This window comes from Micromys minutus (assembly GCF_963924665.1).
Source record: "Micromys minutus genome assembly, chromosome: X".
Lineage (NCBI taxonomy): Eukaryota > Metazoa > Chordata > Mammalia > Rodentia > Muridae > Micromys > Micromys minutus.
The window spans coordinates 2,555,588-2,575,550 of NC_137970.1; the positions used below are offsets into that span (position 1 = coordinate 2,555,588).

Consider the following 19,963-nt stretch of genomic DNA (forward strand, 5'->3'; position numbering starts at 1 on the left):
TTTGGAGACCTGTCTCAAAACTTCAGATGGAAATCCTGGCATTTTGGCTCAGGTGGTAAGGAGCAATAATATACTGAAACCAGCTTCTTGTAGATAAGAGACATTTTCTTCTTCCTTTTGCTTTGGTGGTTTTTTCCTATAATATAATAAATGCTATCTGTCTCAACCCTGTTCTGCCAGCTACCGTCACCAAATTGCTTCGACTTCCAAGTTCCACATTAATAGAGTCATCTAATATATGCTCCTTTGTGCCAGACTTTTCACCTAGTGGTACTGGTGAGGCTCATTTGTTGATACTTGACTACCAGCATTTTCCTTTGTGCTATACATTCTACAAAACATCAAGTATGTTTTGTTGGACTCTTGGACTATTTGGGGCTATTACAAATATAGCTGGTAGAAACATGCATATAAATCTTTTGTCAATGTATTTCATTTGTGTTGGCCAGAGACAAAAGAATTGCTAGGTCACAGGGCACATGCATTTTTAATTTCATATGAAGTTAGTTTGCCATACTGTTTTACCCTACAGCTACTGGTGTGTGTGTATTCTCTGGGGATTCTGGTATTAGCATTCTAGGTTAGAAAGGAATAGCAGGTCTACATTCCTAGCTTCATTTTGCAGCTCCACTGACTGGGGTTTAGAAGGCAATCCAAGTTTCCTGTTCTACTACATTCAGAGTTTCTGCCATGATGCTCATGAAGAAATTAAACAGGCCAACCTTCCTGTATCCCTTTGGGGTCATCAACTCGTTGAGGTTATAGGGACAACCAGGGTTTAAGCACCTACTATGCTTTACATACAGATGCCTGAAAGAAAGTACTGTCTCCAGTCCAGAATGGCAAATCAGAGTTTAGTCTAAGCACCATAAGCTAAAAGTGGGTGAGGGTTAAGTGAGTAGAGGGGACTGAAGATTCCCAATCCAGGTTCTGAACAAAACTCCAGGTCTCTGACAGGGATGGGCCATAAGCATAAGCTTGCCAGTTGAGTTTGCTGGCTAGAGCCCCAGGTATTTATAGCCACCATTGCTGTCCAGCTTAGCCTAATAGCTGTTTGTGCATTCTGTGCCTGTGTAAGAAACCATGCTACCACATGAGAAAGTAGAAATTGCAGGCTTTTTAGATTTTATTACAAAAGGAACATGATTTGAGCCCAATTCCCAGCAAAAGTCACCAACTCCAAGTCTAATTTGGTAAGGGCTTCTCTGGTTGGGGAGCAGGCTGGTAGATAGAAGAGCCTTCCTTGGATCATTCCACATCATTTTCTGTCCCTGGTTGAATACCCCGTATCTGTAGAAAACTGCTTTCAAAATGGTTCACTGAGCCTCATTGAAGCGGGTCACCATTGTCTTGTGCAGTGTCTCTTTGTAGGATTCTGTTGAGGTGACCCCATAGGAACTGCCCCGGGCACCCAGGCCAGAACCTCGAACGCGTGTTTGGGCCTGTGTAAGGGAAGCAGGTTTTGTCAGGCTGGTAGAGGTACACTAGCAGTGTTGGAGACAAGAATGGCTCATAGAGACTCACCTCAATGGGCGTTACAATGCCCTGTTTCTTTCGGCCTAGACCACTGCCTTCTTTCCAGCCCATGGCCTGGAGCATTCGACTGCCAATGTTGTCACTGCCTAATCCATCCCGAGTGGGCTGTTCAAAGTCCCTGCAGGGAACAGCATATATAGTGTTAGTGGCCTGCCAGCAGCAACCCCGCCTCACCTGGTACCTGGCCCTGCACTCACACAGAAGCTGTAGATATGCCGCCGTACTTCCTCCGTTTGGGTTCTGGTGGCTCAGGGATACCATACTTCTCCCTGCGTTCAGCTGCACGGTCTCGATACTTCATTTGCTACAAATTTATGCATGTGAAGATGTTGGAATTGGCTATTATTTTCATCAAACATAAGCAAGGATGGGGTAAGGGGCAACACAAGTCTCTGTCTGGCCTGGTCCTTGGTCCTAAGAGTCAGGACATAATGGAATGGGAACTAGGGAGAAGCTTCACAGTGATAGAGACAATACATGGTTGTAAGGCTATACCTGGCTAAGGAACTCTCAAGTCCCACTGCCTGGAGGGACAGAGACTTGGAGGGGCATATGGGATGGAGCCAAGGAGTGGGTCACAGCTTACCTCCATGTCATTCTTTTCTAGTGCTTCCAATTCATTTTCTGACAAGTGGGCTCGCCGATGAATCTCAAGGTTTTGCTGCAAAGGGAGACAGGATAGGGTAAAGCGATCGGGCTGCTCTGGGCTGGGCTAGACAGGGCTCTCCTACCAATTCTCTGCTCAATCACCTTGTGGAGCCCAGAGAGCTGCTGGTGCCGGATGAGTGCCTCCTTGCTGGGAAACTGGCGGCGGCAGAGCAGACAGGCTAGCTTCTGCCAGTCTGTGAGCTTTTCTTCCCGCTCAGGACCCCCTCGCTCTTGCTCCTCCTCACTGTCACTCTCCCCACTATAGGCTGCCACCAGCCCTCGAGGTGGACTCTGTAGAGGGTGAGGGTACGGAGTCAGTCATACCTGCTAAGATCAGAAACCCCTGCCCCTTTTTGCCCTGAAACTTACTGGGCGGTCATCACTGGCCAACTTTGGGAGATCCATGCTGGTGTGCTGTCTTTCAGCTAGTGCCCCCTGAGGTAGAAGAAACAGAAATTCAGAGCTCCACAGAGGATCCTAAAGAATCGTAAGATTGAAGGTGGGGTACAGATGAACAGTTACAACATACCTTCTTCTCAAGGATGGCGTAGCCTGCGTCTGCAGTGGCCGATTCCCGCCTTTCATCATCTCGTAGAGCACTAATAGGCTGGAAGCTGTTTTTGAAGTTTTCTTTCTGCTTGTTAAGACTGCGAGCCCACCGCTCCATGTCCTTGGCAATCTGGGGGTGAGGGCTGAGGTTAAAGTTTCCAGAATTCCTCAAGCTTGGCTCTCTACTTCCTCATTCATGGCCTCTGCAGCAGCGGCCCTTCCTGCTCTGCAGCTTCAAATCTGTACCTCTCTTGACTCCCCTTTATAATGAAATAAACACTTTCAAACCCCTATTTCTTTTGGTCAGTGATTATCACAGCAACAGAAACCTGACTAAGGCATGTGACATCATGTCACATTAATGTTTTGTGGTTTTCCTAGGGCATGAAACATTTTGAGAATCCATCAAGTTGGAGAGAATATTTATTGTTTGCTTCAATGCCATACCTTCTCTCCACAGAGACTGAGGTTCCTTCTAATCTTTCTCTACCAGAAAACCCTGCAGTGTTTCTTCTCCTACTCAACTCCTTATGGGCCTATGAGAATTTCTCTGGGATCAATACACATCCACCACCAGCATGAAGGGTCCCCTTTGTAGGGCCGAGAAAAGCAACCAGAGCTCACTCAGATGGTATAAGTCACTTCATGGTGGTAGATGTTCCTGCTATAGTAACCCCAAAATAGATCTAGCTCAGGAGTACTGTCTATCTGAAGTAGTTACTATCCCTGTCCATGCCCAGCAACCACCCCACTTCCCATAGCAGCAGAGCAAGAGGTGACAGAACATAGACTCCAAACAGCCATATGATGGCTGAAGTTCACCTGTTGGGCCGTCTTCGTCTTATGCTTCTCTTTCTTCTCTTTTCCCTCCTTTGATGATGCCCCTGTGTCCTTATGTCCATCAGCAGACTGCTCCAAGGCAGGCATGTAGGTCCGCCGCTCTCCATCCCAGTATAGGTACTGTTGACTCTGAGCATTATAGTAATACTGAGGGAGAGATGAGGAGAGGGGACATGAGAAAGGATGTGTAGGGGTAGCTGCCACAAAGTCACACTCCAGTTTTCCCTAGGCTTCCCTGTCACTTACCTGGGAGTTGGGATCATAGTATAGACCAGTCTGGGGGTCATAGTAGTAGCCAGATGTTTCATCATATTGGTAAGTAGAGACATCAGGAACAGCTGTGGGGAGCAAAGGCAAGGTTTTCGAATTCCTCTCTGTTTAGAGAAGTCCACAACCCTTACCCACAAGCTGTGGATACTCACGGTACTGGCTGTAGGACTCTGGGGCAGTGGGACTGGTAGCCGGTGGTAAAGCAGAGCTGGGATGAGTAGGGCTCTGGAGCTCAGACTTGAGCACAGCAGGTGACATGATGGTATATGACTACTCATGGGTCACATAAGGGAACAGGACTCAGTGTCTGTTAATACCACCCTGCCCAATCAGGATGTACCTTGCCAGCCTACCAGCCTCCCCAGAGTATCAATGGTATTCTCACCTGGCTGTTGGTAGTAGTGCCCTGGCCACTGCTTCCCTCAGCTGACTGCTGATAAAGCCCGGGGGCAGCACCAGGCTGGGCTCGAGAGAAAGCCTGCAGTGACACAGAGTCTGCCCCAGCCTCAAGGGAGGCCTCAGGACCTAAAACGAAAACCAAGGAGAAGGAATGCCCATGTACGTCAGAGCATATGACCATAGACCTCTAGGCCCCACAATTAGGCTCAGCAAGGGAGGATGAGGCTTACCTGCTCCAGCTGGTTCCCCTTTGGTCCCAGTTATGCCAGGGCCCTTGGTATTCTTAAGGTAGCCATGGGTATAAAGGGAATCTGTCCCCTGGCTGCTGCTATAGCCCTCATCCTGTTGGTAGTAGCTGTAGTCAACTGGTGGTTCCTCGGGGGCAGCCCAGGCACTGTCTCCACCCTGGGATGCCTGAGGGGCAGATGAGAGCTCATTAGATCAGGAGGGGACAAAAATGAAGAAATCTGCTATGAGTACCTGTCCCTACATGTGGAGCTAGGATTTCTACTTGACAGAAAAGTATATAGTCTTAAGTAAAAATCAAGGGGTGCTGGTTACAAGAGAACTATGAAGAGAGACTAGAAAAGGCTACATGCCCAAATGCACCCTTGGCTGATACTGATAAGACACCCCAAACCTCTTCCCTTTTCTTTTCCTCTCCCTCCCCCACCAACAACTATGTAGCCCAAGCTGGCCTGAAACTCATGCAATCCTCCTGACTTTGCCCCCAGTCCCCACATCAGTACTAGAAATATAGGCACACATAATCATATCTTGCTATCATAGTCTTCATTCTTTTCTACCAAAATTTTCACTTTCCTTAAAAAAATTTTTTTTCTGGTTTTTGAGACAGGACCTCAAATTCATTATAGAGTAAAAGACTGGCCTTCAGCACCTAATCCACTTGTCTCCACCTCATAAGAACTGTGATTACAGGTGTTTACCATCATACCTGGTTCCCAAAGATTTTTTTTCCCCCAGAAATTTATAAATTCTTTTATTCATGGCACATATACTTAAATAAACAGTGCATCACATACACACTCAAAAAGAATATACAACATATACCAACTCAGAACAATTAAAACAAGTTTTACCCAGCAGCATAGAGAAGCAACCCAGAGAGTGCTAGCAAGAAAAGCACAGAGACAGGGCTAGAGAGATGACTCAGAAGATAAGAACACTGGCTGCTCTTGCAAAGGACCCAGGTTCATTTCCCAGCACCCACATGGTTGTTCACAAGCCTTCAAAAATCTAGGTCCAAGGGATCACACACCCTTTTCTGACTTGTGCAGGAAGTTCGCACACATATGGTATAAACAGGTACAGGCAAAACACTCATACATAGAAAAATAAAAACAAATCTTAAAAAGTCAAAAAGGTGACTGAGAATGATAGAAAGGATGGAGTGGGGATGACTTATCTATAAAGGCAGGAGCTAAGGTAGAAGACCTACAATACTTGTTATAACAGGGTACATTTTTATAACAAGCCCACTTTGTTGTTTGCAGAAATACAGACAGGTTAAGGAAGTTAGATGCCAGGGTGATGGGGGCAGAGGAGGCCAAGTACCTGTGAGATTGCCCACTGGGCAGCAGCAATGGCAGTGCTGGCCACAGAGGCAGCATTGATGCGACTGCCTTCATTGGAGGCCATGTCCCTGGGGAGGATAGTAGACACTGGAAATGAAACAGGTATTCCCAAGGTATATGGGCAGGACAAACTGAGGGAGCTTAGGCAGGACTCTGACCTCTTAGAACCCTTGGCAAACTCCACGTTGATGGTCTTGCCATCGATGGTGAGCGGAGGGTGCAGGGCCTGCAGGATCTGTAGCAGCTGGGCTGCTTCCTATGGGTGGAGGGGTGGCAGGGACCGAAGGGTCAGGCCCGGGGAGGCCCCCCGGCTCCAATGCCCCATTTCCAGACTGGGACCGCGGTGCGGGTGGGGTAAAGGTTCCCCCCTCCCTACCCTGGGGGCCGGGACCGTGGTTGCCCGGCCCCCCCCTGTGCCGCCCTCACCACGATGGTGGAGAGCTGGATGAAGGCGAAGCCTCGGTTCAGCTGGGTCTGCTTGTCCTTGATAACACGAACATTGGAAGAGGACAGCACCGCATAGGGTGCCAGGGCCCCAAGGATGGAATCCATAGTGCTGTGTGGGTTCAGGTTTCGTAAAATAATGGCTGCGGAAAAGGGTCCAGTGTTAGGAAGCACCTCTGTTCTCTTGCTTCTGTACTCACGTACCTTTTGCTTCTTTTCACTCTTCCCCTTGAATAAACTCTGCTTGTCAGACCAGATGTCAGCAGTCTCTCAACTACCAGGAACCCTCTCATATACCCCTGAAATTAGTTTGTGGACAGCTCCTCCCTCTGTTCTATATCATATATTTATCCCACCAGGTAGAAATACTCTTCCTCAACAAGGACCAAGTACTGTTCATTACCATTTCTTTGGCCTCAGAGGTCCCACGCCAGATGCCCTAGGGTATAAAGGAAGGGGGAAAGAACAACTGACTCACTGTCATTGGCATTCTCGGAGCTTGGCTCTGAGCCTTGTGACAGGGCTTGCGAGGTCAGCACTCCCTGGGCCTGGTAGGGCTGCGGCAGTGGGAGTAGGCCCTGGCTCAGCTCCCGCCCACCCAGCGGCAGTGCCTGCTGATCCAGTCGAGTGCCAAGGGGCAGCTTCTGCTCTGCCTCTGTCAGGAATGGTGGGAGATATGCTGATGACAAAGGTGGAGGCTCCATGGCTGGTCATATCCCCCACCCCTCACCAGCCCCTACACACCGGCCTTCATGCCTCTTGCCATTCACAGTTAGCACAGCTCACCTGATTTGGGCACACCACATTTGAAGCACTTCTCTCGGCGCTTGAAGTTCTGGACGCCACACTGTGAGGCACAGGCCAGGGGGTCAAAACTTTCCATAATATCCTCAAAATATGGACCCACAGAATAACATAATAATCCCGAGGAAGGGAACTCAGAGGGTCAGGCGTGGGCACGAGTCTCTTGAAGCTTCATTGCCTTCAATCCTATCAATCTCTGACAACTGCTTTCCAGCACCAACCCTTACTTCAGCAATCAGCAACTCTCACATGTTACAGCAGTTGCATCCCTTCCCTATCTTCTTGGGACTATCAACTCTTAGCATTGTATCTCATGGACCACGAGACTTGTTCACTTAATAGAAACTTTCACTGTTTCCTACTGGAAGCCAGCATCTTTTTGTCAGACTCATTTCCTTCCTTATTGCTAGGTCTAGGTCGAATTCTGCTACTTTTGACTTGCTTTGTTTTTCCTTAGATATTCCAGCTGCCAAAGACCTTGTTCAGCTTCTATGACATTCTGTCTCTGTTCCAGTCAGGTACTAACAGTGCTCCCGTGTCAGGCCCAACACCAAGAGCTCAGGACAATCTGCTTAGACGGCACTGACAGGAGTTAGGGCAGAGAATGGGTTGAAAGGGCCTCTGCTCACTGAGCTGGGCTTCACAGAAGCAGGGAGGTTAGAGCTGGGAAATCCAGAATTAGCCTTGCTGGGAGGGACTAAGAGACTTTCTCTAGCGGGTGTGGCGGCATACACAGAGAGAAAAGCCAAGGCTGGCCAGGGAAGATGGTGACAGTTCAAGGAGAGCCTTGTGCTAAAACTAGGTTTTTAGGCAGAGAAGATAAGGCATGGTCAGAGGTGGGTCTCAGCTGCAACATTACAAGTGAGGAGTGAAGCTAACTTAACAAAAAGGGTCTGTGAGAACTACATGGGAGGGTGCAGGAATTGGCATGAACTATAAGAACAGCAAAGGAAGGAAGATGACTATTCTGGGAGGGAAGTGACAGGACCTGGTAACTGAAAGACATGTACAACAAAAAGGAGGAGAACACAAAGCAAACACCAGTTTTAAGAAAAAAAAAAAATATATATATATATAAAAGAAGAAGTGCCTCTCACTCCAGAAAGGCTGAGGACCTACATAAAGATGACAGATACCGCTCTCCGACTAACCAGAACCCTTCTCAGAGAGAAGATAGGGTCCTCCATTAGTTCTCAGCCTTCCTTAGGTGTTAGGACTACAGATAGCCCCAGGAGATGGGGCTGTAGAATCACAATGCTGACCTCAGGGTAGACCTAAGGCCACCTAGGGAACAGGAGGTGGCCCCTTGAGCTAAAAGCTCATGCATGGTTCCACCTGAGCCTTAGCTTCCTCTTAGGGAATATGGCAGTGATTACACAACTTACAGGCACCTTCAAGGTGGACATCACTGTATCAGGGTTGAATCACCCCTCAGAACACTTTACTTCTTTCCAAAGGTAACAGCAGCCACTTATAGAGTGAAATGTGGGCTAGAAGTTTTATGTTGTTACTTTCTCATCAACACTTTCATTTTCTCTACACCTACCTAGTGCTCTCTCACTTAAAGATGAGAAAATGACCAACATCAAGGCAGACGTGTGCAAGGGGCATGGCTCTGAAGTCCATATCCTACACAATGTAGTAGACTTGTGTTGTCACTGATTAGTCACTTAGACTATTATTTCTTCCAACTCTACTGGACCTTTAGGCAAGGCTGTGTTTGATGAAGGCAGAGCCTAGCTGACTGGAGCTGGACAGCCTGTCTCCAAGACTATACTTTTTTCTGATTGAATAAGCAGCTGCTCCCTCTACTAAAGCAGACTTTCTCCCCAGCACTGGCTACCCATGTACCCTTGTACCTTATTACACAGCCAGTCCTCATTGATCTTGGGCTTGGGGTCGCTGTAATGCATGGATACCTTCTGGCCCAGGATGTTGAGGGAGTGCTGTGGGAAAAAGCAGAGTACAGTAAGACCTAGGTAGCAGTGCCCCACATACCGTTTCAGCAAAGGAGAAAAGAGTGAGCGAGCCCTTCAGCTGGATGGATGAGGGACAGGGAATGAAGGGAGTTTGGAGAACTGATGGAGGGAAGAAGGAACGGAGGGAGGGAGGGACAGGGGGCAGGGAGAGGAGTAAGGGAAGGAAAGCGCCACAGCTCTCAGGGCGCAGCTGTTTTGCTGTTTACTCATAGGCACACACTCACACACTCTCTCTCTCTCTCTCTCTCTCTCTCTCTCTCTCTCTCTCTCTCACACACACACACACACACACACACACACACAAAATCAGGCACATAGTACTTGGTTGACCAACGACTGTCCAGTTGGGAGTGTTCCCCCAGCTTGGCCCTTGACAGTGCCAGGCCATCCCCAGGGCCAGCACAATACAGCCTACACTGGGAATGAGGGGAGATGGGCAGGGAAGAGAGAGGAGGGGAGAGAAAAAGAGAAAGAGCGCACGAGCGCTAATGCTGGAGAAGGGGAAAAAGAAAGCCAATTTAACAGACGGAGATTTCCCGCCATGAGGTCACCTTCCCAAGGTTGACCGGGTCCTGGGCCCACCGCACTAGTCTATTGACCCGACCCACAGAGCCGGCCACAGGGCTGCCTCTGCCAGGACCCTCCACTTCACCACAGCTGCCCCTTCTTCCCCTGACACTTCTCTCCAGTGCTCTACACCAGTGACAGGATAGGGCTGGGTAGCCAGGTTAGACCCTTGAGTCTTAGAAGGTCCCAATGCAGTTGAATTGGGATCCAGTGCCAGGCTAGGGGAGCCTGCTCCCTCCGTTGCTGACAGAGCACAGTTCCTTATTGAGAAGGTAGAGGCGGGGCCTCCTGTGGGTGGGGAGGGTGCTGTGAATGGGGGGGGGCAGTGAATTGAGCCCAGGGTGTCAATAAAACTATCACACTTGACTGGAACTTTCAACCAAAAGCAGTGATGTCCTTCTGCATGGAACTCAGAGGGCCAAATTCACATGCAGGAGAGAACAAGCAAAACAAGTCTTCCTAGTTTATGTGCCAACATCTGTGTTCCCCCGGTGACAGGACTTCCAGTGGTCCTGAGAGCACAACCAAGTTCTGGCTCTGCTGACTCGGGAGCAAAAGGGTCCTGCTGGGGTGTGGGAAGCTAGGAAAGGAACCCACCCTGGCAGTTCTTTCTCTGAAAGCTCAGCCAGGAGAGGTGAGGGAAGCGCTAGTGCCTGGCAGTAGGAAGGGGGCCAGGGGCGGTGTTGAGACTGGGCCCCAAATGGGAAGCCCAGTGGGTAGTGAGAGATGGGAAGAGGAAATAGTGGGGGTCAGGAGGGGGGGAGAAAGGGGCAGGGGTATGGGACACAGGGCAGGGAACTGTGTCCGTAAGATTCAGGCGATGGGGAACGCTCGATTATAAAGTAGTATTTGTTTGGGGGGGGGTTCAAGTGCGGCAAAGCAACCTGATTGGCTTCCATCCATCGTGTAGCGTCCTGCAAGTGACTAAACTCGACGAAGGCGAAGCCCCGGCTCTGACCTGGAGACAGCATTCAGATACAGACGCAGTGGGTTAGTCAACAGCTTTGGACACACGGCGTTCCCGGGGGCAGAACCCGAGGGGAGAGGACCAGGGGCAGACAGGGAAAGGGGGAGAAGAGAAAGGAAGAGAAAAGTGATCAGAGAAAGAACAGAGAGGGCAGGAGTAAAGGTAGATGGTTGGGAAGGGCAGGAAAGAGGGAAAAGGGGAGGGAAGAAAATGAAAGCATGAGTCAGATCAGCGTAAGTGTGTAGTGAGACAGGTCTCAGGCAGTCTTGCCTAGCTAACTTGGGGTGACAGATGGAGAACTGAGAGGGAAAGGATACAAGGAGAGATCTGTTTCTAGAAGAGGAGGCTGTTTTGACTCCATATAGCCTAGAGCAAACAACTCATGGGCAAGTCTAGAGCAAGGCCAGGAGGAGTCCTGGAACAGCTGTTTAATCAAAAGAGCAAAAGAGAAGCCAGGCTAAGCTGGTCTATGAGGCTATAAAGGGTTCCCAGCCAGCACATAGGAAACAAGGGGTGGTTAGGAACACAATCTCAGCTTAACCTTGGTGGAGGGGAAGGGAATGATAATCACTAGGGAGTCACTTCAGTGCCACAGTGGGGAGACTATAGCCACCGACAGTCAAGGTTCTCCTAAATAGGTAGATGGTGGCTGGAGCTGGCCAAGAGGATGTTATAGTAAGAGTCAGCAGGTGCCTAGGAGCAATGTCCAAAGTCACTGAGAGGCTATACCTGGGATGCCTCCTTAGGGAAAGAAACACAGATTCTGTCAGTGAGTGATGCCAAGTAGAATAAAGCAGAGCAAGACCTCCATGTCACTGACACAGACTCCAGGCCTGGCCAGGGCTGAGAAAGGGGCTTGAGGCTTAAGGTTCTAGGAAAGCAACTCCTTCAGTGGTAGTCATGAAAGGAGGTTTTGGATGTGGTGGGTCTGGAGGGGCATGCTTGATTTCCGAAAGAATCACCATCAGGGTGCATGGGAGGATGGAATAGTATAGGGAAACGGGCAAGGGAGGATGGAGAGATGGAGGAGGTGGAAGGAGAGAGATGGAGATTGAAAGAGAGGCCCAGGCAGAGTGAGGCCCCACTGTGCCTGCCTTGGGGAGCCTGGGCAGTAGTCCTGCAGAGACAATACCCCCCCCCCACCCTGCTAAAACCCTAGGCCAGCTCCAAGCAGCCTGCAAGAGGGAGGGAGGGAACAAGTGAGGCCAGAAAGTTCTGGCTGCTCCTTCGGATACACTTTCCATGAGAGCCATCCCTGCCTCCCTTCTTGGGACATATGGGTGGGTCCATGTCAGACCTACTTTGGGTTAGAGGCTATTGTTAGAGTGGAGGAGACCATGGGGCAGAGGAAGAAGAAAATGTATGTCCTGGGAAGGGTCACCACCTTGGATACTCATAGTCCCAAAGAAGAGGTTTTCCAGAGCCTGGCTCTGGTCTTGCTCCTGGGGGATAAATCAGCTTAGCCCAGAGCTGCATCCCCTTCAGGACAGCAACCCCATAGAGGCTGCTGGCTGGAACTGTTAAGAGTAGGGGATGGGAGAGAGGAGAGGGTACCTCCCCCCAAGCTGCCCATTCCCAGCTGTGGCAGAAGGGGAGTAGGGAAGGGAAGAGAGAGGGAGAGGGAGAGGCAGAGGTAGAGGCAGAGGGAGATTTGGAGGCTCAGGCTGGCCAGCAGAAGGGGAGGGCACTGGGAACGAAAGCTCACCTGAGGATTTGTTCCGCATCAGCCTGACCTCCCGAGCTTGGACACCATGGGACTGCAGCTGGCCACGGATCTGTTCAGGAAATACAGAAGCGGGATAGGTTCAGCAAAGAAGGTGGCTGAGTATGTGAGGCCAGCAAGGCCTCTGAGCCCCAAGGGGTCATGAAAGAAACACATACACACACCCCACACACACCTGCATCCTCTACCTCTTTCAAAGCTTTCCCCAGTAACAAGTGCAGCCTAAACTAGTATTCAGTCTCGCTTCCAGCTCTGGACTTGCAGAAAGTGAGTCAAACGAAGACAGAAAACACAGTACAGAATAAAGAATGGCAGCAAGATGATCCCCAGTGGCACAAAGACAACAGGAGAGCAAGTGAGGCAGCAAATCAGGAATTGTGGGCAGGGTGATCTGACAAGAGGCTTAGGAGGAGCCATGAAGCATAGAAGCTGGAATAAAATTCTTGCCCATCACAAAGGCATTGCTCCCTCTCCTTGACTTGCACTAAAAGCTACCTATGGCACAAAGAGTAAGCAGGGAAGGACAGGAGCCGGAGCCATTCCAGCTATGCCAGGAGAAATTTAAAGACAAATAGGCACGACGGTTGGTCTGGAAAGCTTCCTGAATGAAATGAGCCTGAGGCACACTAGAGAGCCCAGGGGAGGTGGTCTCTAAGCTGGCAGTACCTCTTTTGGTGAATGGAAACTTTACAGTAAAACTCTCTATGCTTCTGGGTATCTTCTCCCCACCAGAGTAAAAGACAAGAAATTAAGTCTTATGCACATAGGTATGCAGAAAGATGAAAAGTCTGGATACACAAATCTAAACAAGATTCCAAACAATCAGGGAGGACTTGGGAAATTGCAAGAAACTAGAGTCTGGAGTCCAGTGGTCCAGGGTTAGACCCCCCTCTGTTCTGCCATACTGGAACATGAAACAAGTCACTTTGCTGACTGGGGTTATGTGGGACTGACTACAATGTATACCTTCCAGAAAGAGCCTCTATGAGGATTCAATCAGCCTGAAATGTAACCCACTCTACCATAAAACCACGGGTAATGTCAGCTATCAGCCCAATTCTAGAAGCCCTCACATTTCTTAGGTGAGATTACTACTGTTAGATCAGGGAGGCTAGTCAAAACTCTAGTAATACTCTTGGGTTTTGAATGTGGATTGCCATAAGATACCTGCTGAGAAGGAAATGAGTGAAAAGAGGAAGATGGAAGGCAGAAAATGTCACAAAGGCAAACAGGTTGAGAAGTTATCAAAGAGCCACCTTATGGGTAGCTGTGGCCAGGCTGTCACTGCTGACAAAAGGGGAGGAATATGGAAGTTCTGAAAAGCCCATGGACCGTAATATCTCATTCTCGTGGGTTTCTGCCACCAACAATACCCAACACTGGGCCTCCATCCACATATACAAAAAGGGTAAAAGCCTTCTCTCACACCCACCAGCACCGGACACCCATGGCTACTGCCCCGGGCCAAGCCAGCCTGTCTGCTGCCTTCTCCCTTCCAGACCAGGAACTGATGGGACCATCCTAGAAGATGGATAGTGCTGGGGGACAGGAGCTGGCGGGGAGAAGAGAGGAAAGGTGCTGTGGTTCGTAGCAAAGGATGGGTGGAGAAGCTGAGGGCCCTAGAGGAGACCCAGCATGGCCTCCTGCTTTGCCTCCTGCCCAGGGCCATTGGGGGGGCACGTACGTCATCCTCAGTGGCTGCCTGTGGCAGCATCCTCAGCATGACGATGTTACTGGCCTTCTCCTCCTCCTCCTCCTCCTCCTCCTCATCCTCCTCCTCCTCCTCCTCCCCTTGCTCGGTCCGATAGTCCTGGTCCCGATAGTCGCCGTCTCTGGGGAAGCCTGGCGGGCCAGTGGGACTGTGCCTGTGCCGCCGCCGCCGCCTACGCTGAGTCTCGGAGCCCGGGGAGGCCTCGTAGGAATCCTGGCCGACAGAATGAGATGAGAGACACCAGACGGGCAGTCAGTCTGGGTGGGCCTAGTAGCTGGCCGCTGGCTCTCTGAGACAGGCAGGCTCTGAAAGCCAGGGTGGGCAGGCGGGCTCCCGTTAAAGGCTCAGGCTTTTTAAGGCTGCAAATGTTCCACAGGACACTTTTAGGAGCTGCCTTCAAGGAACAGCTGTATTGGAGGAGGAACTCCCAAAGGCAGGCTGACAGAAACACTGCTTAAACCTCCTTGGGATAAACTAGCCTGGGGTCAGTAAACTAGATTTTGCCTTCAATGTCTTCTTTTGGCAGCTCAGCTGGTGTGTGTACAATTGTTTATTGTGCCACTGAAAAACACCTGTCTCCTGTAGTTCCCAGTTTAAGATTGGGCCCTGGAACCAGGCCAGCAGTTTAGAAATAGTTTCAGATACGGGCCAGGGGCAGCCAGCAGAAGTTCATGGGCCATTATGCCCCTCCTTGGTCCTTGGGCCTAGAAGTCTCCGTTCACTATTCAGTTTCCTTCACAACAGAGTGCTTGCTGAGTTCTTAATTTCTGTCCGACCTACAAATTTCAATACTAAGCCGGTCAGGCATGACCCTACACCCTCCCACCTGCAGGGCGCAGGTTCAGACAACTGGATGCTGTGTTCCACACTTATTCACAAGGTCCACTGTACCCATGGAGACATTAAGAGATACCACTCAATGGCAGGCAATGGAGAAGCCTGGATGCCTGTAAACCCTGGCTAACCAAACAAACCTTAGTAGTTTACCAAGGAATCTTCAAATAGTCCCTCAGATAACCAGAGTGTAGAAGATAGTTTAAATACAATTTCTCCTCAGGGCAGGGCTTACAAAAGTGTACCCTTTCCATCCTACTCGACAGAGATCTACATACATGCCTACATGCTTGCTTGCATTAGCTCTCTGGCCCTCTAAGACTGAAATTCCCTAAGGTAAGGGTGTTTCTGGCTCTCAGATGTGGGTTCTCTCATAGTCCCACCTCTCATGCCTTATCTTTTAGACTAGAGGTAACTACCTACATGGGACTGACTTCTCCAAAGGTTTCTTCCTTCCTTTCCGTCTAGAGGTTTGGTCAAGACCAGAAACAGTCAGTGTTGGCTTCCCAGAGTTGTATGGATTGGTTGACAATTTTGTTCTCAGGTTGTCCTCCCAGCCCTAGATGCTGGGTCCCATGGAAGAGATCCTTTTGAGTTCCCTAGATTGCTGGGAGTAGGCAGTCCAGAGCTTGCAGTGAACCAAAGGCCAAAACCGAACAACAGGGAAGAAGGGAAAGAAGTAGTGGCTAGGAGCCCTGAGAAATAGAGTCAAGCAGTGTGAAAGCCAGGGAGACCCAACTCAGGAGAAGAGCCCCCAGAGAAGGGAGCAGGGACAGACCCTCCTCTAAGTGATGCAAAGCAACTGAGTAGTCCAAAGGTATAGGAGCAGAGCGCTACCTATACCTGGTGCTGCAGCCAGACACACAGGCCTTTCAGGAGCATTGCCCCCAAGGCCTGGCCTTGCCCTCACCTCTGCACTTTGCTCTTCAGATGAGTCCTCATATTCATGCTTGCCCTCCTGACTGCCATACTCTCGTGGGTATGAACGGTAGTCCATGTCTCTATAATCATGGTCCCGGCTGCGGTTCTCTCCACCATCATCCTGTGAGCGGTCAGTAGCTCCATAGCGGCCAGTCCTGTCACCACGACCACCTCTAGAAGAAGGATGGGAATTAGAATACCATCTTTTCCAAACAGTTCAATATATGAAAGTTAACCCACAACCTCCTCTCTAGGGCCTCAGACTCATGCCCCAGACTAGGATTCTGAAGTCTCACTTCACTGTATGGGCCAACTCCCATAGACTCTTAAAGCCAACCCACTTTTCTCCACTCCTTCCTAATCTCTGGTCCACATGTATATCTGCTGTAGTTTCCTGACTGAATTTTCACCCCTACATAGGCTCTGTCTCTGTAATCCCAAACATGAGTACTATCTATGATAAAGTTAATCAACCCAACCATGTCATTTGCTTTAGTAATTTCATCTAAATAAACACATAAAACACCCAAATGTTTGTTCAAGATCCTGCCAAGCCTACAAGGTTAGATCCCTGCAGATCTGTACCTGTCTGTCCTATGCACATCACACTACCCACTTCATAACCATCTTGCTAGAACTGGCAGATCTTCAGTTAAAATTTCTCCAACTCTGGAGTTCTTGGCACTCAGATCACTCAGATAGGGCAGCTCATAACTGCCTATGAATCCAATTCCAGTGTTTGCTTCTGGCTTCAGTATTCATACGCATACCCACACAGAGACATATACACATAATTAAATAAAATTTCTCTAACTATAGTTAACTATAAAATAATTACTTCAAATTTTATTTAACTTGTAAATCTTTGTGAGTTAGAAGATAGTAATATTTTAATCTCATGGATATGGCTCAGTAGTAGAGTGCTTGGCTAATACATGAAAATTGCTGGTTTCCATCTCAGACTGAGAGAAATTACTAGGTCTATAATCTCAGTTGCTTAAGGCGCTGAGACATGAGGTTTGAGCCCAAGGCAGCATAGTGAGACTCCCCACCACACATATTAAAAAAACACTGTGGTTGCGGATGTAGTAAAGTGGCAGGCAACAGGCCCTTCATTTAGAAGGTACTGAGTTCTTTTCCCCATGTCGCCAAAAAAAAAAAAAAAAAACCAACAACAACAACAAAAAAAAAACTTAAAAGTACTTAAAGGTGAGTTTTAGGAAATGATGGAACATGCCTGTTGAACTCACTACCTTATTCCTCAAAGCTTAATATAGGGGTCAGTGGGTGATGATAATCAAGTATCTGTTTTTTTAAAAGATTTATTTAGGGCTGGAGGGATGGCTCAACAGTTAAGAGCACTGACTGCTCTTCCAGAGGCCCTGAGTTCAATTCCCAGCAACCACATGGTGGCTCCCAACCATCTGTAATGAGATCTGATGCCCTCTTCTCGTGAGTCTGAAAAAGATTTATTTATTATATATAAGTACACTGTAGCTGTCCTCAGACACACCAGAAGAGGGCATCAGATCTCATTACAGATGTGGTTGCTGGGATTTGAACTCAGGACCTCTGGAAGAGCAGTCAGTGCTCTTAACCTCTGAGCCAGCTCTCTGGCCTGATAATCAAGTATCTCATGGCAGGTATAGCAGTGCATACCTATAGTCACAACACTTGAGAGGTGAGGCAGGAAGATTAGGATTCAAGCTTAGTCAAGGTACAAAATGACTTCAAGGTTATATAAGACTGTCTTTAAAAAACAAACGAACAAAAAAAAAAACAACAACAAAAAAAACCCAAGTATTTAAAAAATAACCAATACACGTTCATTTAAAAAGTAAATAAGCTGCTATGGCTTACACCATAGCAAGACCCTGGGTTTAATATCTCGTATTGGAGGAAAAAAAAGATGTTGAATGCAACAAGATTTTACTCATGAACAGTAACACATTAGAATAATAACAACAAATTATTAACATCACTCTTAAGACTCTATTATTCTAATGACACTAGCTGAATCAATTAAATAAGGGGAAGGAAGAAAAGGCATTAAGAAGCATGAAGGTGAGTCCTAGGATGTCTAGGGCAACAAAGAGAAACTGTCTTGAAAAGTCAAGAACCAGGGCTGGTCCTCTTCTAGAGGACCCACGTTTGATTCCACATCCATGTCAGTCAGCTCACACCCACAAGTAACTCTAGTTCCAGAGGATGTGATGCCCACTTTTGGCTTCCGGGGGTACATGTACACATGTAAGCATACACTCACAAACACACACACAAATTTAGTAAAGATTCTGGCTATAAAATTAATATACAATATATATATTTTGCTTATATTCAATAACCATTGTATAGAGAACAGGAAGAAAACTATATATGATTACATCTAAAAGGTTAAATATTGGGCTAAAGACATGGTTCAGCAGTTAAGAGCACTGACTGCTCTTCCACAGGACCCTGGTTTTGATTCCCATCACCCACACAGTAGCTCACAACAGCATATAACTTCAGCTCCTTTGGGATCTACATACACACGTGCAAACATACACACAGAAATGAAAATAAATCTTTAAATAAATTAAATATCTATGCACATGTAGGATCTCATGACTATTCTTTACATATATGAAGATTTACTTACATACTTATTTACCTTTTTGTTTGTTTGTTTTGGAGTTTTCTTTTTTGAGACAGGACTTCTGTGTGTAGCTCTGGCTATCCTAGAACTCATTCTGTAGACCAGGCTGGCCTTGATTCCAGAGATCTGTCTCTACCTCCTCAGTGCTAGGATTAAAGGCATGAGCCACCACAACATAATTATTTACTTTTTCTTAAGATAGTTTTTTTTTTGGTATTTATCTCAGGCTGACCTTGAACTCACTACTAGTCAGAAGTCTAGCTTGAAACTCAGGGTTCTTTCTCTGTGTCTTAAATTCTGGGATTATGGGCACGGGCCACCGTGCCAGCTTGGATCAAAGATGTAAATGGAAGAAAGTAAAGCATAATAGGAAAAGTTCAAGGACCATGTAGTTCACATGCCTAGAACCCAGCCTTCTGGAGGTTAAGGCAGGAAGATCCTAATTTTGGTGCCAGCTTTGGGTTATGCTTTTAAAAAAATAGGGGGTAAGGTGGAAGTAAGGGAGAGATGGCTTAGGAGGTAAAAGTACTTCCTGCCCACCAATGCAGCCTTAACAATATGAGTTCAATTCCCAGATTCTACAAGGTGGCTGGATAGAACCAATGCCACAAAGCTGTCCTCTGACCACCTTACACCAGTAACAAATGAGTAAAACATTCCATGGTAGACCATGCACCATGGCTCAATGTACAAAGCCCGGGCGAAATCAGAAAAAAAAAGTAAATTAGAAAAAAATAATTCTTCATAATCTTTTGTATGTTCCATCCACTAAGCTAGACCCTTAGCCCTATCTTGAAATGGGAAAAAGTAATAACCCAAATCCCAAGGCATAGAAAAAATAATTTAATTGAACTATTTAAAAATAAAATATTTAAGGTTACCTACAATCATGAGTCATATTTAAAAAGAAACAATATAAAGAGATATGCAGCCCTGTAGTGACTAGCATGCACAAAGGCCTTAGGTCCTGTGCCCAGCACTGAAAATAAAGAAAATGAATTAGTGCAAGGAAGCAAGCTGGGAGTGGTGATACATACTGTAATCTCAGGACTCAGGAGGCTGAGGCAGAAAGATGGAACTGCTGAGGTCATTTTCAACAGCAGAGAGAGACCAAGACACAAATAACAAAAAATTCAAACAAGTAAGTAAATAAATATAAAAGAAAGAAAACAGACTAGTCATTCATGCCTGTAATCACAACATTCAAGAAAGCCAAAACAGGAGGATCACAAATTTAAGGCCAGCCCAGGGAACTTAATAGCTATATCCTTAGCCCTTAGCACTTTTGAGTTTGGGATGTTTTGTCTTCTTGCTATAAAAGTACTTTACATGTGCTAGATAAGAATCTCTCACCAGATACACATGGATTATCTTCTCCCATTCTGGGGGTTTCTTTTCATTTTGAGTGTCTATTGATCAGAAAGTTTCTAATCTTAATAAAGTTAAACTTATTTTTAAATATGTTTTGATTTACAGGAAAGTTCAGATAAAAGAACCCTTGTATACCCCTCTGCCCAGTTTCCTCTAATACTCAAAGA

At 47.5% G+C, this 19,963-nt stretch overlaps 1 protein-coding gene across 4 annotated transcripts in view; it reads right to left on the reverse strand.

Moving 5' to 3' along the window:
• Nucleotides 1–1,097: 1,097 nt before the first annotated feature.
• RBM10 (RNA binding motif protein 10) overlaps nt 1,098–19,963 on the reverse strand; it is a 31,282-nt gene continuing 12,416 nt past the window's right edge. The window contains exons 1-22 of one of the 4 annotated variants that reach the window (XM_080910702.1): nt 18,441–18,556; nt 15,777–15,960; nt 12,304–12,373; nt 10,516–10,589; nt 8,945–9,031; nt 7,068–7,128; nt 6,760–6,936; nt 6,264–6,424; nt 5,996–6,093; nt 5,818–5,905; nt 4,473–4,656; nt 4,229–4,368; nt 3,996–4,113; nt 3,820–3,911; nt 3,556–3,720; nt 2,714–2,863; nt 2,554–2,619; nt 2,287–2,475; nt 2,123–2,197; nt 1,734–1,840; nt 1,525–1,654; nt 1,098–1,442 (exon numbers count right to left, since the gene is read on the reverse strand). In XM_080910702.1, coding sequence (XP_080766828.1) covers nt 1,317–1,442; nt 1,525–1,654; nt 1,734–1,840; nt 2,123–2,197; nt 2,287–2,475; nt 2,554–2,619; nt 2,714–2,863; nt 3,556–3,720; nt 3,820–3,911; nt 3,996–4,113; nt 4,229–4,368; nt 4,473–4,656; nt 5,818–5,905; nt 5,996–6,093; nt 6,264–6,424; nt 6,760–6,936; nt 7,068–7,128; nt 8,945–9,031; nt 10,516–10,589; nt 12,304–12,373; nt 15,777–15,863 — 2,445 coding nt within the window. In that variant the 5' untranslated portion in view covers nt 15,864–15,960; nt 18,441–18,556 and the 3' untranslated portion in view covers nt 1,098–1,316. Of the gene's footprint in view, nt 1,443–1,524; nt 1,655–1,733; nt 1,841–2,122; nt 2,198–2,286; nt 2,476–2,553; nt 2,620–2,713; nt 2,864–3,555; nt 3,721–3,819; nt 3,912–3,995; nt 4,114–4,228; nt 4,369–4,472; nt 4,657–5,817; nt 5,906–5,995; nt 6,094–6,263; nt 6,425–6,759; nt 6,937–7,067; nt 7,129–8,944; nt 9,032–10,515; nt 10,590–12,303; nt 12,374–15,776; nt 15,961–18,440; nt 18,557–19,963 lie in introns of those variants that run through there. The other 3 variants (XM_080910701.1, XM_080910700.1, XM_080910703.1) reach the window with 3 other exon arrangements.